At 35.8% G+C, this 16,117-nt stretch overlaps 3 protein-coding genes across 12 annotated transcripts in view; 2 read left to right on the plus strand and 1 right to left on the minus strand.

Moving 5' to 3' along the window:
• Positions 1–74: 74 nt before the first annotated feature.
• On the plus strand, positions 75–4,304 carry LOC106166342 (40-kDa huntingtin-associated protein). Its single transcript, XM_013544872.2, has 12 exons — positions 75–206; positions 434–480; positions 625–697; positions 1,119–1,278; positions 1,827–1,895; positions 2,119–2,181; positions 2,368–2,425; positions 2,696–2,758; positions 2,991–3,079; positions 3,471–3,558; positions 3,780–3,826; positions 3,991–4,304. Exons 1-12 carry the CDS (start codon positions 148–150, stop codon positions 4,120–4,122), a joined length of 948 nt encoding a protein of 315 aa, XP_013400326.2. The 5' UTR covers positions 75–147; the 3' UTR covers positions 4,123–4,304.
• Positions 4,251–8,826, minus strand: LOC106166341 (membrane-bound acylglycerophosphatidylinositol O-acyltransferase mboat7). The gene is made up of 7 exons (XM_013544871.2): positions 8,570–8,826; positions 7,876–8,002; positions 7,392–7,575; positions 6,574–6,725; positions 6,055–6,263; positions 5,576–5,746; positions 4,251–5,371 (listed from the first exon to the last, which is right to left on the minus strand). Exons 1-7 carry the CDS (start codon positions 8,788–8,790, stop codon positions 5,026–5,028), a joined length of 1,410 nt encoding a protein of 469 aa, XP_013400325.2. The 5' UTR covers positions 8,791–8,826; the 3' UTR covers positions 4,251–5,025.
• Positions 8,827–10,509: 1,683 nt separating this feature from the next.
• Positions 10,510–16,117, plus strand: part of LOC106153180 (uncharacterized) — a 38,602-nt gene continuing 32,994 nt past the window's right edge. For 9 of the 10 annotated variants that reach the window (XM_087003950.1, XM_087003953.1, XM_087003951.1 and 6 more), the window contains exons 1-2: positions 10,511–11,121; positions 11,807–11,963. In XM_087003950.1, coding sequence (XP_086860076.1) covers positions 10,771–11,121; positions 11,807–11,963 — 508 coding nt within the window. In that variant the 5' untranslated portion in view covers positions 10,511–10,770. Of the gene's footprint in view, positions 11,122–11,806; positions 11,964–16,117 lie in introns of all 10 variants that reach the window. The other variant, XM_087003958.1, reaches the window with a different exon arrangement.

Genomic DNA, 16,117 nt, shown 5'->3' on the forward strand with positions numbered 1-16,117 from the left:
TAGAGTTTAATTATATTGCATTAATAATGAAATAAAATGGGTCGATTAATGACAATTTACTATTATATTTTGATTTTATTTCAATCTCTTTCCGCAACAGATGATTCACTTCTAAGGCAACCATTCTGACAGAGCAGAGAACTTGTGATGGAACGAGATGCCGACTACCTTGGCAGATACAGGAGTATTTCTAACAAACTTAAGAAGTAATCCTCTCTCTCTCTCATTGTTTGATGTCTGCCCAATCATATTTTAATTTAGTTGTAATTTACATGCAATCTACCACACAGTCTCCTGCAACGTATTAATATTATGTTGTAGATTTTATTTATTATCATACATTGTAGAAGTAGAGAAAGTGGAACTTTCTATTACGTCTCTGTTATTATTTAGTAGAAAGATCATTATGAAGCATTTCACTGTTGATTTCCAGACGGTTCTTGAAGAAACCCAATGTTGCAGAGGGCAGCGAACAGTTTGGTGAGTATAATTCATCCTCTGTTTCATCACTGCAGAATTTTAAATAATTTTTCAGTTCCAACATTAATACTTAAAGTTTATAATGAATCTGATTGTAGTACATGTATCTCTGTAGTATACATTGGTTATCTTCTACAATTTCAGCTTCTTTAGGGAAGACTTTCCGCCAGCAAGAATGCCAGCAATATGCAGGCTTTTGTTCCTTAGCACAAGCAAGGTTTGTATATATATAACCATTCCTGCTGAATAGAAAGTATTTTATTATTTAAGAGACAAAAACAGCACTTAATTCTTGGACAGAGCCATAGCTTTGTTTGCCTTAATTTAAGACCCTGCCCTGCTGCTTACCTCAGGAAAGGCCTTGATTATGACCAAGGCAATATATCCTATTAGGCAGGTTGAAGCAGATAATGCACTTGCTTCTTCCTGAAATTATCCATATTTATTTTACTGATAATACTGGCCACAGGGTTGGTGGAGACTTTTTTAGTGAGTGGTTTGCCTCATCACTTTTCAATCCCCGAGTATGACATGGCTTCATGACCCTTTCGCCTTTGTATTAAAACTTGCAAAATCCTCAGTCTTGTATTACATTTGACAACCTTGCATTGTACCATGCCCATATTATGTGATTTCAGATGTGAGCATACCTTGGCCAACCCAGCAGGTGAGGCCCAAGCACTGACTGAAGCAGGCAGGGCCTTCATGGAGGCAGAGATGGCAGACAGAGAGCTGGATTGTCCTTGCTTTGAGGAAAATCTGACTGCTGCCATCAACTGTTATGGGCATGCAGTCAGGGTAAGTAGCTCTGAGTATTTGACTGCGTTTCCTTAACCTTATCATACTAGCAGGATTGATCTATCTCAGCGGGGATTCTTGCTAAGGTGCAGACAATGTAATTTGTCTGGCACACCCCTCTCATAAAGCAACATGAACAACATTGTCAACCACAAAGTTTTCCCAACGATATCCAAGTACCTTAAGTTATGCGGGGGCAGGCCAGACATTTAAGCGGCTTTAACTGAATAGCAAGAATCCCTGAGGAGTAAGATCCATCCAGCTAGTACTATAGGGTTATGGGAATGTCCCTTTGAGTTTTGAGGCAACAGACAGGAATACTTATATATGTCTTGGGTCCAAAACTGGTTTACAGACAAAATTATTCTGCCTTAAGTCATTAGTGAATTTTCACAGTACTGAAAATAATTATAATTACAGAAAAATCATGATGAAAATAGATGTCTATCAATTGGTTTTTAGTGGAGATATACGTGTTATTGTAGAGGATGTAGTAGCAATTTATATAGCAGACATAATCATTTAATATAATGTTCATTGTATTTTAGGTACATATAGAATCTAAGCAGTCTGCCTTGGCTGCAGCACTTTGTGTAGAACTGGGAGACTCCCTGAGGGTATGCTTTGATTTTATATCGGAATGATTTTAGAAAATCAAATTTAAATATATGTATATTTTTGTACCTGCACTATTGTATATTTCAAGGGTCAAAGGATTGTGATTTTTGTAACAAAATAAGATATTTTACTCCATTGTAAATGACATACATGACAGTTGCTGCAGTTTTTCTTCATTATTGACCAAAATGTGGTATTATTTGTATGCTGCCACTGTTCCAGGGTCTTGGTAAGTCTGGGGAGGCCATGGCACACTATCAGAGAGCAGCAGAGCTACAGTATCAGGTATTCCTCAGGCTCTGTAGATATTTTTACACTGCCTGGTTTGTTAACATCAACCTTTACTCTTGGCTGAGACCCCAGAGGGCTAAATTTCCACTTTAGTTTACATTTTATTTATTGTTATCATTATTTTTATTTGTGTCTTATACAATATTAATATTTTTAAAGAAAAAGAAATCATTATTTCAGAACCCCCTGGACTGTCTGTTTTCTATGGGCTTTGTGGCAACTTGTAAAATTGAAACAGGTAACATAATTGCAAATTTACTTCTAGTACTTACAATATGGAATGGAATTTAATATCAAGTGCGCACATTTTTTCACAACTGAAAAAATTCCATTTGAGATTAACTTACTTGCATATATGACCTTCAAAGATTTAAAAGTACTTTTTATGCTAAGATATATACCTGACTGTGTAAAAACATTCCTTTTGAACATTTTTGCTGCAACTTGAGAGCTGTCACTGTCAATTAGGAAACATTGAATATACAATGTTGTTTTGTGATTTTTCTAGGTGATTTTGATGGTGCTTTGGCAGTCCTTACAGAAATGGCTTACTTAGCTCATGAGAGAGGAGGTATGTGGCATTTGGAATTGAAAAAAAAAATCAATTCTGCAACAAACACATGTAATTTTTTATTGCATTTACTGGATGGAGACAAAATACATCTCAATAAATTGCAGTATTTTAGATTACTTAATTATTTAAGAAATTTATCTACTTGACTGTTACAATGTTAATGTTAATGTTAATGTGTTGAAACTGAAGTTGGTTATTATAGAACTTTTGTTATGATTTGTCCTTTCAGGTGGCAACAGTGGCAAACCTCTAGGTGCTTTCTGTGACATACTGGCCAGATGTGAAGTTACAAGGGTGCTGCTTTTAATGCTTCTACAGGTATAGCATTGATTAACTCTCTGTGCGTTTATTGTGAAATACTAAACCACGTGACAATCTGCAGGGACAGTCATCATCACAAGATAGGCTTACAGACTTGCTTGTGAAAGGGGTTGTACTTGTAGGTTACACTTCTGCTTTCAACAGATGGGCAATACACAGAGAAAGTTTTTGTTTTGATGAAATGCAGGAATTCTTTTGAAATCTGCTTACTCCACTGTGAATTATATATGTGAGTAAAATGTCTGTAATGAGGTCACTCAATTATGCACACAGGCATATTTGATCTTGTTTTACATACAATTTCCTGATGTTTCAGCCTATACTAAAATATATTGTGCACACATTTCTCAAAATTTGCTTAATACATATCAGGAAGTTGTTCTTTTAGCCCACTCCTCAGAGGATACGACCAGAACATGCCCAGACCCTGGAAAAGTATACATGGGGAGCCTCAGACACAGAAGACAGTACATCAGGTACATAGGACATAAAACTGTGTGAAGAGAATAAAGATGATCTGATTCACTGTACTGGCTTTTGTGAAAAAAGTTGATACACCTTGGAAGTCAGTAATCTATTATTAGACCTTGTAATTTTGCACGATTTCAAAAGGCCTAAATCAAGTCTTTTTGGTTAAAAAAATTTTTTTTTTATTCTATTGCTTTTGACAAAAAACATCACTTGCTTTTATTTTTAGTGCAATGTATCAATGAAGATCTTTTCCTATTACTGCAATCAGTTGTGGTAGGTAGAAACAGTTGTTATAACCTTTATGTAGAAATAATTGTAGGTCATAATTAGGGCATCTTTACTACCCATTTTCTCATTTGTGAGAACATCATTATTTTAAATTTTGATGCATTCTTAATTTTTGAATAAAAATTTCACAAATATCCTTGATGTTTCAGATGGCCTGTCAGTCAAGGGATACAGAATCTTTAAAATCCCTACAGGTAGAGCTATGGCCCCTTTTGTCTGCAGAACAGAACCAGTTACTCCATCTAGTGGTGAAAGAACTGTCAAGTTCAGCAAAGGAGTGACCTTCAAACTGTATATTAAAGTGAAATGTGTATTAGTATGTAAATGTGTCCATATAGTTCCTGCAAGGCAGATTCACAATGGCTTTTGATGAAGACCTTATATTAGGCAGGGCAAAGAAAGATGCCTACACATTGTGGCTAATTTATTTGAACATAAAAGATGTACATATAAGATAACAAAAGTTTGAGGAATTCATTGGTATTCTTACAATTTCCTTCTAGCTGAAAAGTCTTTTGCTTGTCAGTGCATACATTCCTAATAAGAGATCTTTACAAGAAACTTTTCAGAATACTGATAAAAGTAAATGTGGATTATATGTAGACAGTTCCAAGAAGCTCAAGCTGTGATTACACATCTTTTTATTATTTGGTTGACACATGCAATAGCCCAATAGGGATCCATTATATGTGGTTATACCAAACACAACATGATTGTCCTGACTAGTCTTGTATACAAAACATGAATTCATTAAAAATACATGAAAAATAAATTTAAATATATATACAATATTTTTTCTAACATCAATACTGAACAATTCCATAAATTGGAAGAGAAGTGACAGGAAGAAAATAAACCACCTATAGTTCACCTAAACATAAAAAATTAGCAAAATTCTTGGACAAAATATTATGTGTATTCTTTCATTAAGGTAAAATATGAGCAAGAGGTTATTCTCACAAACTTTTTGTTTTCCACTAGAGTTGACAATGACTTCAACATCTTAATACTACATTAATATAAAAAGAGCTCACACATACTTACACTTTTAAAATAAGAGTCAAAAAGGTAATACATTTGTAAAAATCATTCCAATCCACTGGTGGCTTAAAATGTAGACCTACAGGTACTGTTATCTTACCAAAGCAAAACAAATTATTTTTACAGATATCTGTTTAAAGCTCTTATTCCATCTTTTTCCCAGATGATTTCTTCTTCATAAACACTAACCCTGTAACATAAAAGACTGCTGTCATAACATGGCCAGAGAAATAGATACTGCTCCAATAGTCTAGTGTGCTATATAGTCCTAGCAACAGGAAACCCATGGACATGTACTCAAGGAACCTTAGCTTGCAAAACCACCAGAACCAGTCAAATACTTGTTGCTGTTTGTTGGAGGCATTGTCCCGAAAGGCCTTGATCATGGCGTCCTCTGCCATGAGGACAAATGGAACCAATAGAAAGCTCAGGTAGTAACCAGGATGGATGCCATGCCAATAAGCACTAACCAGCATTGTGAGAAATGTTCTGGGAAAGAAATGTATACTGTTACATAAGGTGTGTATCTCTCAACATAAACTTCAGAAAATGATACAAAATCATTGTCGTGATCTTCTGAAGCAAAACAAAGTTCTATTATCTGCCACCCTATGCAAAATGCATATTATTTCATTTTGGATACAAAAATGATTATTGGAAGAGCGTGAAGTTGTGATAAAGACTTCAATATACCTGATAGATCTGAAAGGCACCCTACTGTACACAAAATGTGCTAGCCAAAACTGGACAGACATATTCCAACTCTTCATTCCTTCACGCACTGTAGATGACATCTCACAGCCTGACGGACTTATATTATGGATGGTTTCAAAATCATACTCTACTTCATCTGCACTGGTTTCTCTGAAAAATTGTGTTGCATGTATATAAAAAGAAATTGCAATATATGCACATAAATTCAATTATTCATTTATATAATATCTGAAACAAAGGTTACCATAACAGTGTTAAAGAGAGAGCACATAATGTGACAAGGCATATGCGAAATAAAAATTGTAAAGAAACATTTTAATATAAAAATTGAGAATATTTTGTATTAATCAGAAGTGAATCAAAAAGAAACATTGAATTAAAGTAACAAAAACCATAAGTAAGTTTAAAGAAAACAGTGACACAATAAATGAATAAAACAGACGAGGGATTCATCTTACAGGTCCTTCAAAGTCCCTAAGTTGGTTGGTCCTTGGCCCCGTTTTGGTCGACTGTCCTTGGGGTAAGCCCCTAGAGCAGACGTGATACACACCATCTCTGACAGTATCCATGCAGAATATATTCTCATACGGAATATAAAAAATGTCACTATCATATACCACAGCCTGTACAAGAAGAAGCGCTGGTGAAACTCTTCTGTCTTCACATACTGCAAAGACCAAAACACGTTGGGTATAAATAACCAATGTGTGTGTGTGTATGTGTTTGATATAAATCCTTGTTTAAAGAAATAATATGCCACCATGTTCAATATATGTTATTCATAACACCACACTTCTTTGCAATTCTATGCCTTAATTTAGCTATTAAAGATACAATGTTGACAAAAATCCCCATCTGGTTAAGATGTCCCAGATTCACAGCAATCTTTTTTGATAAAACTAACATACTTACCTTTTATCTTGGAATGTTTATCTTTCAAATTTTAGAATGAATATGCTTGTGAACCAGACCCTTACCTCTAGGGGATATACCATTGAGGCAACAATGAACAACACAGCACAGACTGGAAGCACTTTAAGCTTTTCTAGGAGTGGCTGCCATGTTGGAATACTGGCTGTGTGTTCATTATGCAGCATGTCATGGTATGTTCTGTATTTGAAGTATGGACCTAAAAACCCAACAAAGAATTACATAATTTTAAATCTTGATGAACTTTTATTATAATCCTTATTTACGGAATCAGTGCAAACAAACTGGCTGATGAGAAAAAATGTTCATTAGCTTGGTACTTAGATGAAAATCATCAAACAATCAAACAAGCCACAAAAACTTTCATACCATTAGTTTACGGCAAACCTGGATGTAGGCCTTCATCAGACTGATGTAATCAACATCAGCCGTCACCAGCCACCATAGGGATAGGGGGTCAATCTATCTAAAATTTATAAGAAGCTCCTGGCCACTATACTACCTAGCGGTCAGCAAGTGTCAACATCTGCTCACATCAGTTTGATGAAGGCCAGTTTAGGAGTACGCTAACAGCATGAAAATTTTTGGCTTGTGTCAGATAATTTTTATCTATGAAGCTGGCTGATGTCTTCATCTTAAATGATTTAAATGGGATCATTCCAATCACAGTGGCATGTATTTTGTGTTACATGGTACAATGACATAGCTGATTGTTCTCACAATGAGATTTTGACGGTTCTAATGTGGTAGGTGAGATTGTGCGCAGCATTCAAGACCATACAAAATGTAAATAGTTACAAGACTTTCACTTCAAAAAAACCAACATATTATGAATTTAGGTGAAAAAAAAAACCTTTCATCCGACCTGTGAGCAAACCTATATAGCAGTAACTGTACAGCATTATGTCCATCAAGCTGGGATTAATGTTTCTGTATTCTGCTTCCAGTGCCAGGTTCTGTCTCTGAGCATCTTGTTGGCAATCCTCTGCTGACTTGGCTTTCTGCTGCCTTTTGTAGCTGTCATGTAATTCAAATGCCACACCAACCATCTGTATGTATATAGAAGATTATGAGTGATAAACATGAGAGAAAAGATGAAAACTGCATATATTCCTATATGCTTCTTAATGATGACTTATGACCTTAGTTCCCTCATGACATGAAGAAATAAAGTAAGTTAAAGACGATTATTTTGCAAATAAAAGTTTAATAATAATGTTTGATTTTTTCAACTCTTTCATAGACAACAAACATATTATGTAAAATGAAATTACCATATTCATGAATCTGAATTTTAAAAATAATTTTTATAAGAATATGAAATTTAATATTTCCTTAAACACACAAACCTTGAGAGTAAGCAACAGCTGTACTGCATTGCTATGAGAAGGAACCTTTGGAAGTCCAAAATAATGTGTGGTTCTAAAGAAGGTAAGGTACCCAAAGCACCATATAAAGCTTACTATGTGGCAATACCTAAAGAGTATAAAGATTCTGATAATTATTCACCTGTTAAAAAATAATATAATCATGACATTTTACTTTAGCCACAATTGTAGTTTCACATGAACAACAATCAAATACTTTTATATGTACCTGACCAAAGCACAGATAATAAAACAAATGCTTAATATATAACCAGGTAAGTGCAGGTACATGTACATAGGATAATTACAATGTATATGTAACTGTAAAAATATACAGATAAACCTCCAATACATGCAACCTTCATGTAAAAACAAGATAGACTGCACAGCTTGATGAATGCAAAAAGTTTCAGTCAATTAAAATCAATTAAGCATTTCTGAACAAATTAAATGAAATTTTACAAAATGACTGATAAATAAGATCTGTGGTAACGAAGATCGAAATTTCAAATAAATGTGCTGAAATCTGTAATTACCCATTAATGCATCGCATTAAAAGTCTGGTATGCATTGAGAATGACAATTAAAAATAAAAAATTGTGGCTTTAAATAAATTGAAATAACCATGAGCAATTAAATATTTATATGATATTTTTAAATAACAGAAAATAATAACCTTGGTGAAATCCACAACACAAGCAAGGCATTGACAAGAGCAGTAATAAAAGAGTGTAATAAATGAAAACCACACACAACCAGAACCATCCCCGCCCCTATCGTACTACTGAGGAGCTGTTTGTGTCTCGCATCCTTAGTCTGCTTAATAAAAGTTCCACAAAATACAGATATAATCAGTAAAGTCGCATAGATAAAATCGTCCGCGGTCAGGCCAAACATATTGTTTCTTTCATTCCGACCTCCAATGAACGGAGAATAAAGCGCAAATCTGGAATGCGTTAGTTGTGACGTAGTTGCAACGCTTTTCTTCTCTGTAGCAGCTACGCCTTTATAAATCCCCATAAAAATATTGTCAAAATCAAAATTAAATGCGAAAAGGTCTCATATAACAGGCAGAACCAACTGAAAAGAGGGGTGGTATGTGACAAACTAAAGTGTATCTTTTTTATCCCAGTAAGTTAAATTTCTGCGTCTTATGACGGAATTGTAGGTTTTGTTATTGTTAAATGTTGTTGCAAGATGATGGGGACTTTTATTTGCTTTGAAGCACCAACTGTGGTTGAAAAATTCAATACACTAATGAAACTTGGAGCCCAGGAGTCTGACGTCAGTAAAATTATTATGCCTCTTAGAAATTGTCTGGAGAGAGTAGGGCTCAGCGTACTGCAACTGGAAACTCTAAAACATGGCTGTGGGGGATTTAGGAGGTGTCAGGGTGGTCCTGACCCCCCCCCCCCCCCTTCGATTTCTGATAACAAAACACACCAAAACCGTCTAGCTGCATCACAGTTCTAAACCGTACCAAATGACGTCAAAACACCCGTTTTTTGGGCCCTCGAGCCTGCCCCGAACCTGACGCCAAGGGGGGTAAGGGTTGTCCTCGCAATCCGATGCCTGTCAATCCCTAAAAAACCGGACCCCCCTTCAAAAAATTCTGGATCCGCCCCTGATAACTTTTTTTTTTTTTGTAAATGTATATTTCAAAAAGTGAATCTCTTGAATTGTACTGAATTGTTGATGTTATTACTTGTATGCATAAGTTTCTATTTTATTTATTTATTTATCATCATTATTTGTTTTTGTCTATCTTTCTCATATTTATACGTAGTTCTCTTATTGTGGTAACTGTGCTACCTTTCACGTGTGGTAGTTAGTCGTTATATATATATATATGATCAATAAAATAAAAGATTTTACTGGGTATAAAGAAAACATATAGTTAATAATAACGATAAATGAAAAAAATACATTTTCTTGTTGGATTCCTAAAAAAACGTTCTTTTCTTTTCTCAGATCATTGCCCGCCACTAAATTTGTAATGAGACTGGAGTGCATATCCATTTATCCACGATACATTATTATGGCAGTAAATCACTACCTAGGATATGCAACATGGGCTTCCAAGTGCACGAAATATATTAAATAAACTGAACAATCTATGAATGAGGCGACTTGGGCAAGTAAATGTACATTATGAAAATCGAATGAATAACTAAAGCCTATAATCAGAAATCGGTATATGAATATTTGGTCTAAAAATGTGATGAATGTTAAAAACGGCTGCAAAAAGCAAAACTATTAAAAGAATAAGTGTATTTTAATATGGTTTTCTCTCTTTATGCAGAAAATGTTGTTTATAATGATCGTTGGAATACAATGCAACTTAAACTTGGATGTTTTAGACGCATTTGCTATTTATGTCCGCTTGAGTGGTCGGTGGCGGCCGGGCCCTTGTGTGCACATGGCATACCTTTATATTCAAGGAAGTATGACGTCATTACATTTGTATCTCAAAATTCCCCTTTTAGAATGATCTATGTGAATTCATCGTAATATGATGAATATGATATATATGATAAATATTCATTTATAGGAAAAGGATTAGTGTTGACTATGTTTCTGCCCGTAGTAGAATGGGCGGTTCCTGCTGAGCTAGACTGAAGTCACGTGACTAAGTCAATTCACAAGGCGGGCGGAGGCCAAGTAGGCTCGCATTCTGATAAACTGACTGATCACTGCAACGTCCGGAACTCGCCTTGACAGCGGCGGATTGTCCTTATTTCAGCACAAAGACTTGATATTACCAAAAACTACCGACGGAACACGAGACCGGTGTGTTTCATTTCGTATTAAAGAAGCAAATCCTGATCGAAGTGCTGGGGACAGTTACATTCATCGGGAGCACTTGCTTGATTCAAAATGGCGGACGATTATTATGGCAGCTTGTCTGCTCAAGAATTGAAGTATTTGCAGGTAGATAGGAACGTTATAAACGATCCTACTGCACAGGCAGAATGGGCAAGCAAGAAGTTAGTCTGGGTTCCCCACGAACAACATGGATTTGTGGCAGCGTCGATCAAGGAGGACCGCGGCGAAGAGGTGGTCGTCGAACTCGACTCTGGAAAACAAGTCCGTGTCGCCAAAGACGATATCCAAAAGATGAACCCACCGAAATTCAGCAAAGTCGAAGACATGGCCGAGTTGACATGTCTCAATGAAGCGTCTGTATTACATAATTTGAAAGACAGATATTACTCTGGTCTTATATATGTGAGTACCTCTGTTTGTATTTGGTGTCAGAACAAAACCTTGAACCTAGAGCTCTGAGGCTCTGCTAAAATCGAAGAATCTTACAGATAAACGTCCCATAAATCTATATTTGCTTGGTAAAGTACCAACCGAAAGTGATTAGGTCAGATATCGGTATATTGCAAGGGTAATTAACAAATAGATAGACTTCTATCTCATGCTTTTTCAGGTTTTGTAGGTTATGTATGTTTTGTGCGAAGCATGTTGCAAAGTTTAAGAAATCGGCCAAAGTGGTCTCAATGAAATGTAAATTCCCTTTCATATTTGTTGTGTAAATATGGATAACTCACTTATTGTCTTATCACCAACCTAGTCATAGCCAGCTCATGTGGCACGGAATGCAATACAGGAAGTTTGGCTTTGACACTGGTGACTCACCAGTTGTTTGTACTTACCATATCTAATACACATGAAGCACTACTAGAGTTGTCTTCTAGGCTCCTGTGAATTAAAATCATATTATAAAAATCTCATTAGAATGATATCTAATTAGATTAAACAAGAAGCACTTAATACAATCTGAATCATTTCAAAATGTATAATCATATGAGAGTTCTTATGATACAGACATTTTAATATAAATTTATTATATACTATTAATTTATTTATCATGCATCACTTCCAAAGCCTATATTTATAATTTCAGACATATTCTGGATTGTTTTGTGTTGTTGTGAACCCCTACAAAAAGCTCCCAATCTACTCTGAGAAAGTAATTGAGCTGTACAAAGGCAAAAAGAGGCATGAAGTTCCACCACACGTGTATGCTATTGCTGACACAGCATATCGCAGCATGCTCCAAGGTAAAGATGTTGAATATTAGGAGAATTACTTTTTAACAGATAATAAAAAAACACTATTATAATCAATAACTCTCAGAACTATAGCTTAGTTCTTTTCATGGGGTAGTAAAACAAAAATGCATGAAAGAATTAAAGAATTGTGTAAATGAAAGTGACACTCCCTGCTCTGTGTTTTTTCACTTTTATTTCTTGCCCAACCAAAGGGTTTGAATAGGATCAAAAGAATTTCCAAGTGCCTATCCTCTGTAGTGAGCTGTATATATTGATTGTGGGGAGACTGTATCAGGTTTACGTTTACTGGCATTACAGCAATGTGCTCAGAATCAATACACTGACCCATACCCTCTTGTTGAAGTTATGCATTAACACAATTGAATACAGGAAAGAATAACTTTTGCCACTTCTCATTCAGAATATTAATATATGATATGGACAGAATGAAAATTACCTTTTAATTGTGGGCCTCAACGAGTTGGTATGTCTAGGGGCGTGTATCTTGTTGAACTTGTTGGAAGTTTTTTTTTTGTCTATAGGTTATTTTAATAGAATGACTTAAAGTTTGGTATCTGAATTTGATAATTTACATTATTCTATTTATTGGAAGAGTGAGATGTGCCTATCTTGAGGAGGAGTTTTGTTGTCACGCATTTATTTATATACTAATATGTATCAGTATCACAGTCACTGATAAAGTAGCTTATCAGTTTTATCAGGATACAGTTAGTTTGGCCAGTCCCATTTAAAAAAAGAGGGACTGTTTTATATCCTTTTTTTCTGGTCAACCTGTGACAGTCAGGCTGCATATTTCAATGCTGTAAACTAGGTCAGTTGAGCCCTGGTCAGTTTTAAGGAATAAGGAATGTCCAGTTCACCATCCTTGCATGTCAGCTGTGGTCAAGATCTTGATCTACATGCAATGTGGTGGTTTATACAGCCCATCCTTGATTGCCTTTGCTTCATGTACAATTCTGACTTAGCATGTTAACTGTGAGAATGAGACTACTGGTATAAAAATATTTCTGATCTTGTTTCTAGTTACACAACAAGTTTTTTCTGTCATTTAATATGTATATCACAGTGTGGAGGTTTATTTCTTTGCATTTGAAACATGTACAAACAGTTACTTACTTAGTTATCAGTTGGCACACATAGTTAACATATGTGCAAACTGAGTTCAAGGCAGTCTTCTACATATATTAGTATGGAAACTGGTACACTAAGGTGTACTATTTACCTGTACAAGATCAGTCCACCTGTTAGGTGTAGGGACACCCTGTGTACCTGATGGACATTATGCAACTAGTGATTTAACTGTTTGCTAATGTGCTTAATTACTAATTGCCCCATGTAGAGGATGGACAGGTCTTATTACCTGGCAGGCATATATCACAAGGGCCTGCAGGGTGGGGAGACACAGGGTGCGGTTACCTTTAACCCAGTCTTACCTATTCACTTTAATCAACCCCTATTTATCAGATGATTTTACCTGCTCAGTAAGATTACGTTGCCATGCTGGAGAAACTGAGAGGGAGAGAGAGCAAGATAAAATTTAACACCCCATGCAGGTTAAGCATTATGGCCATTTGCAATACTGCACTGTGATATGACACGGGGTCTATTTTTGAAGAGACAGATGGCATGCCATCTTGTTCTTAGATGTAGTATTTGCATGGAAGTCACTATGATTTATTTCACAGACAGAGAAGTGGGATATCACATCGATGTATCAGATAATCTGTGTTATTTATGGGATTTCTAATGTTGGGATGGGTAATTTTTATTCTGTACCTTCTCTGCTGTGTTTGATATTTATACCAGAAGAGAGAGGTTGTTTCAACCAAAACAATCTTTGTAATGATAACTTTTCATGGGTGATTAAAGAAGTGCCTCATGTTAGTCGTAATCAGTATGCATAAGTGTTGGGCATCTAAAAGCACATTAACCCTCAGGAAATGATCCATTACACAGTGCCCATCTGGGCCACAGTGATAGTATATGGACTGGAGCATGGTTTGTTCATCCATGAAACTTTACTAACACATGACCCTGATCTTATGTTTTTGCTTCAGTAACCAGGTAGTTTTTTTTTTTTTTTTTTTTTTTTTTTTTTTTTTTTTTTTTTTTTTTTTTTTTTTGGAAAGGGGGGGATTTATGCAACTTTATTAGAAGATACATTTTTTCTTTGCGATAGTCTTGCAGACACAGGTGGTTTATGAAAATTAGAAGATGAGTTGTTTCTTTGTTATTTCTAAGTTGTTCACCTCACAGGCTGCAGCAATAGGTTTGCATTGCAGGCAATTGTGTTAAGGTAGATGTAATGTGTGATGTAAGTTTGGCTAATGGATTCCTGCAGACAAGCAGTGATACACATGGAATTTATATAACATTAGAAGATAGGTGGCAATATTTCCTAAAACCCTTTAAAGTGTCCACTTCACACACTAGGATAGTGTGACCAGGAGAAAGAACAGTGCTGTTTGAATAGCTTGTCACAAAGAGTGTCACATAGCATTACAAATGCCCCTTCTTGTCCTATCATCTGTAAAATATGTGGCATATTTCAGACATTATGATGACAAGTGCAGTCTCCTCTGTGGCGACCCTGCCAACTATTTTCTCATTAAAACAGTCTTGAATTTTCCTGCCACTAATCAGTCTTTTGTTACAAATTCAACACTAAGCCACTCTCTTCTCAGTTACACTTACTGCTGTTGTTTTAGAAACTAGATCTTTTTCAGTCCCTTAGTTACCAGAACTTGGTGGTAGTTTGAAATATCCAAGTATCCAAATTTAGATTGGAATGGTTGATAACTAAGAATTGTCCTTGTGTCCTCCTGGCATTTGTAATCGTCATTGTAAAATGTTTCCACATAATTTATCAGGGGGTGGGTTTTTGGTTATTGTTTAGTGATTATCTTAGTAAAGTACACATATTAAACAATTTGTTTTACTTTTGTGTTTATCTTAAGTGCACCTATCAGCCTACAAGGACTTGATTGTTCCATTTGAAAAGACATTTTTCATTAGAACAAACAACCTACAGTTTAAAGATAATCTTTCACTTTTGTATTCCTTTTCACTTGTTGTCTGTTAAGCAGGTTGGCCCACATCCTCCTTCCTCTAATCATCTTTTATTAAAGATAATTTGGGTTACAAAAAATTCATAAATGATATCAGACTTATGATCTAAAACGGGATCCATCATGATGCAGGTAAGATATCTGAATTGAAAACTGGTCATATAATGATATAACTATCTTCAGACATAGGTTCAGACTAGATGCCTCGTGCTGTAACCTCTCAGCGGGTGGCACACATACTAGCTGCTTATGGTATGCCCCCTCCTGCAGATCTCTCTCTCCAAGGGAGGCTCTGCAGGGAAATTATGCTAAGTCTGACCAGCAGGGGTCATTCTGAAAGAATTCCAGGAAATGTTTGTTCACTCATGCTAAATAGCCAGAAGGTTAGCTTCCATCAGCTTGTTTCCTGTTGTGGGGATTTATTCCTCCTGAGCAGCTATAAACACTCTCTGTCTTCTATTTACCTATGGATAATCCCATTTCAAACAGTGGTCAAATAAAGGTCACTGTAGCCTGGACGTGCTTTCTCCCAGAAAGTTCCTTGGCACCATTGCTCCTCTTTCCTCCCCCAGACTCCCCCCACCCACCCATTCACCACACGCACTAAAGTTTCATTTAAATACAGAAATCAAGTCCTTTTTGTTTAGAGATCCATGTTTTCTTAAGAAAACAGAATGTAGACATGAATATAATGCTATATTTGCAATCAGCAGAATTTCAGGTGCACATGTGTTCACCTAACAATTTCTGCAGTATATGCCAAGCCAAATATGCTGCATAACTGAGAGGCTGGGCCTGTAACTATATATAATAGATAGTGTTTGAGGTTACATTCTATTGAGTCATAGTCATAGGTGATTAAATATTCCTGCCACCATGGAGTGATTCATGACAAATAACCAACTTTCTGCACACAGTAGCTTTGAATGTTGAACACATACTGAGAAGGTCTGATTATTGTATAAATACTAAATGCATGTGCTTAGATTGCTTTAAAATGGGATATGTTTTAGTTTTGTTGTAGTAGTAGTTGCGTCATTGCCCAAGGCACAGATGAAAATACTTTTTTTTTCC

This window comes from Lingula anatina, chromosome 2, assembly GCF_051362555.1.
Source record: "Lingula anatina isolate TDL-2025a chromosome 2, LinAna3.0, whole genome shotgun sequence".
Lineage (NCBI taxonomy): Eukaryota > Metazoa > Brachiopoda > Lingulata > Lingulida > Lingulidae > Lingula > Lingula anatina.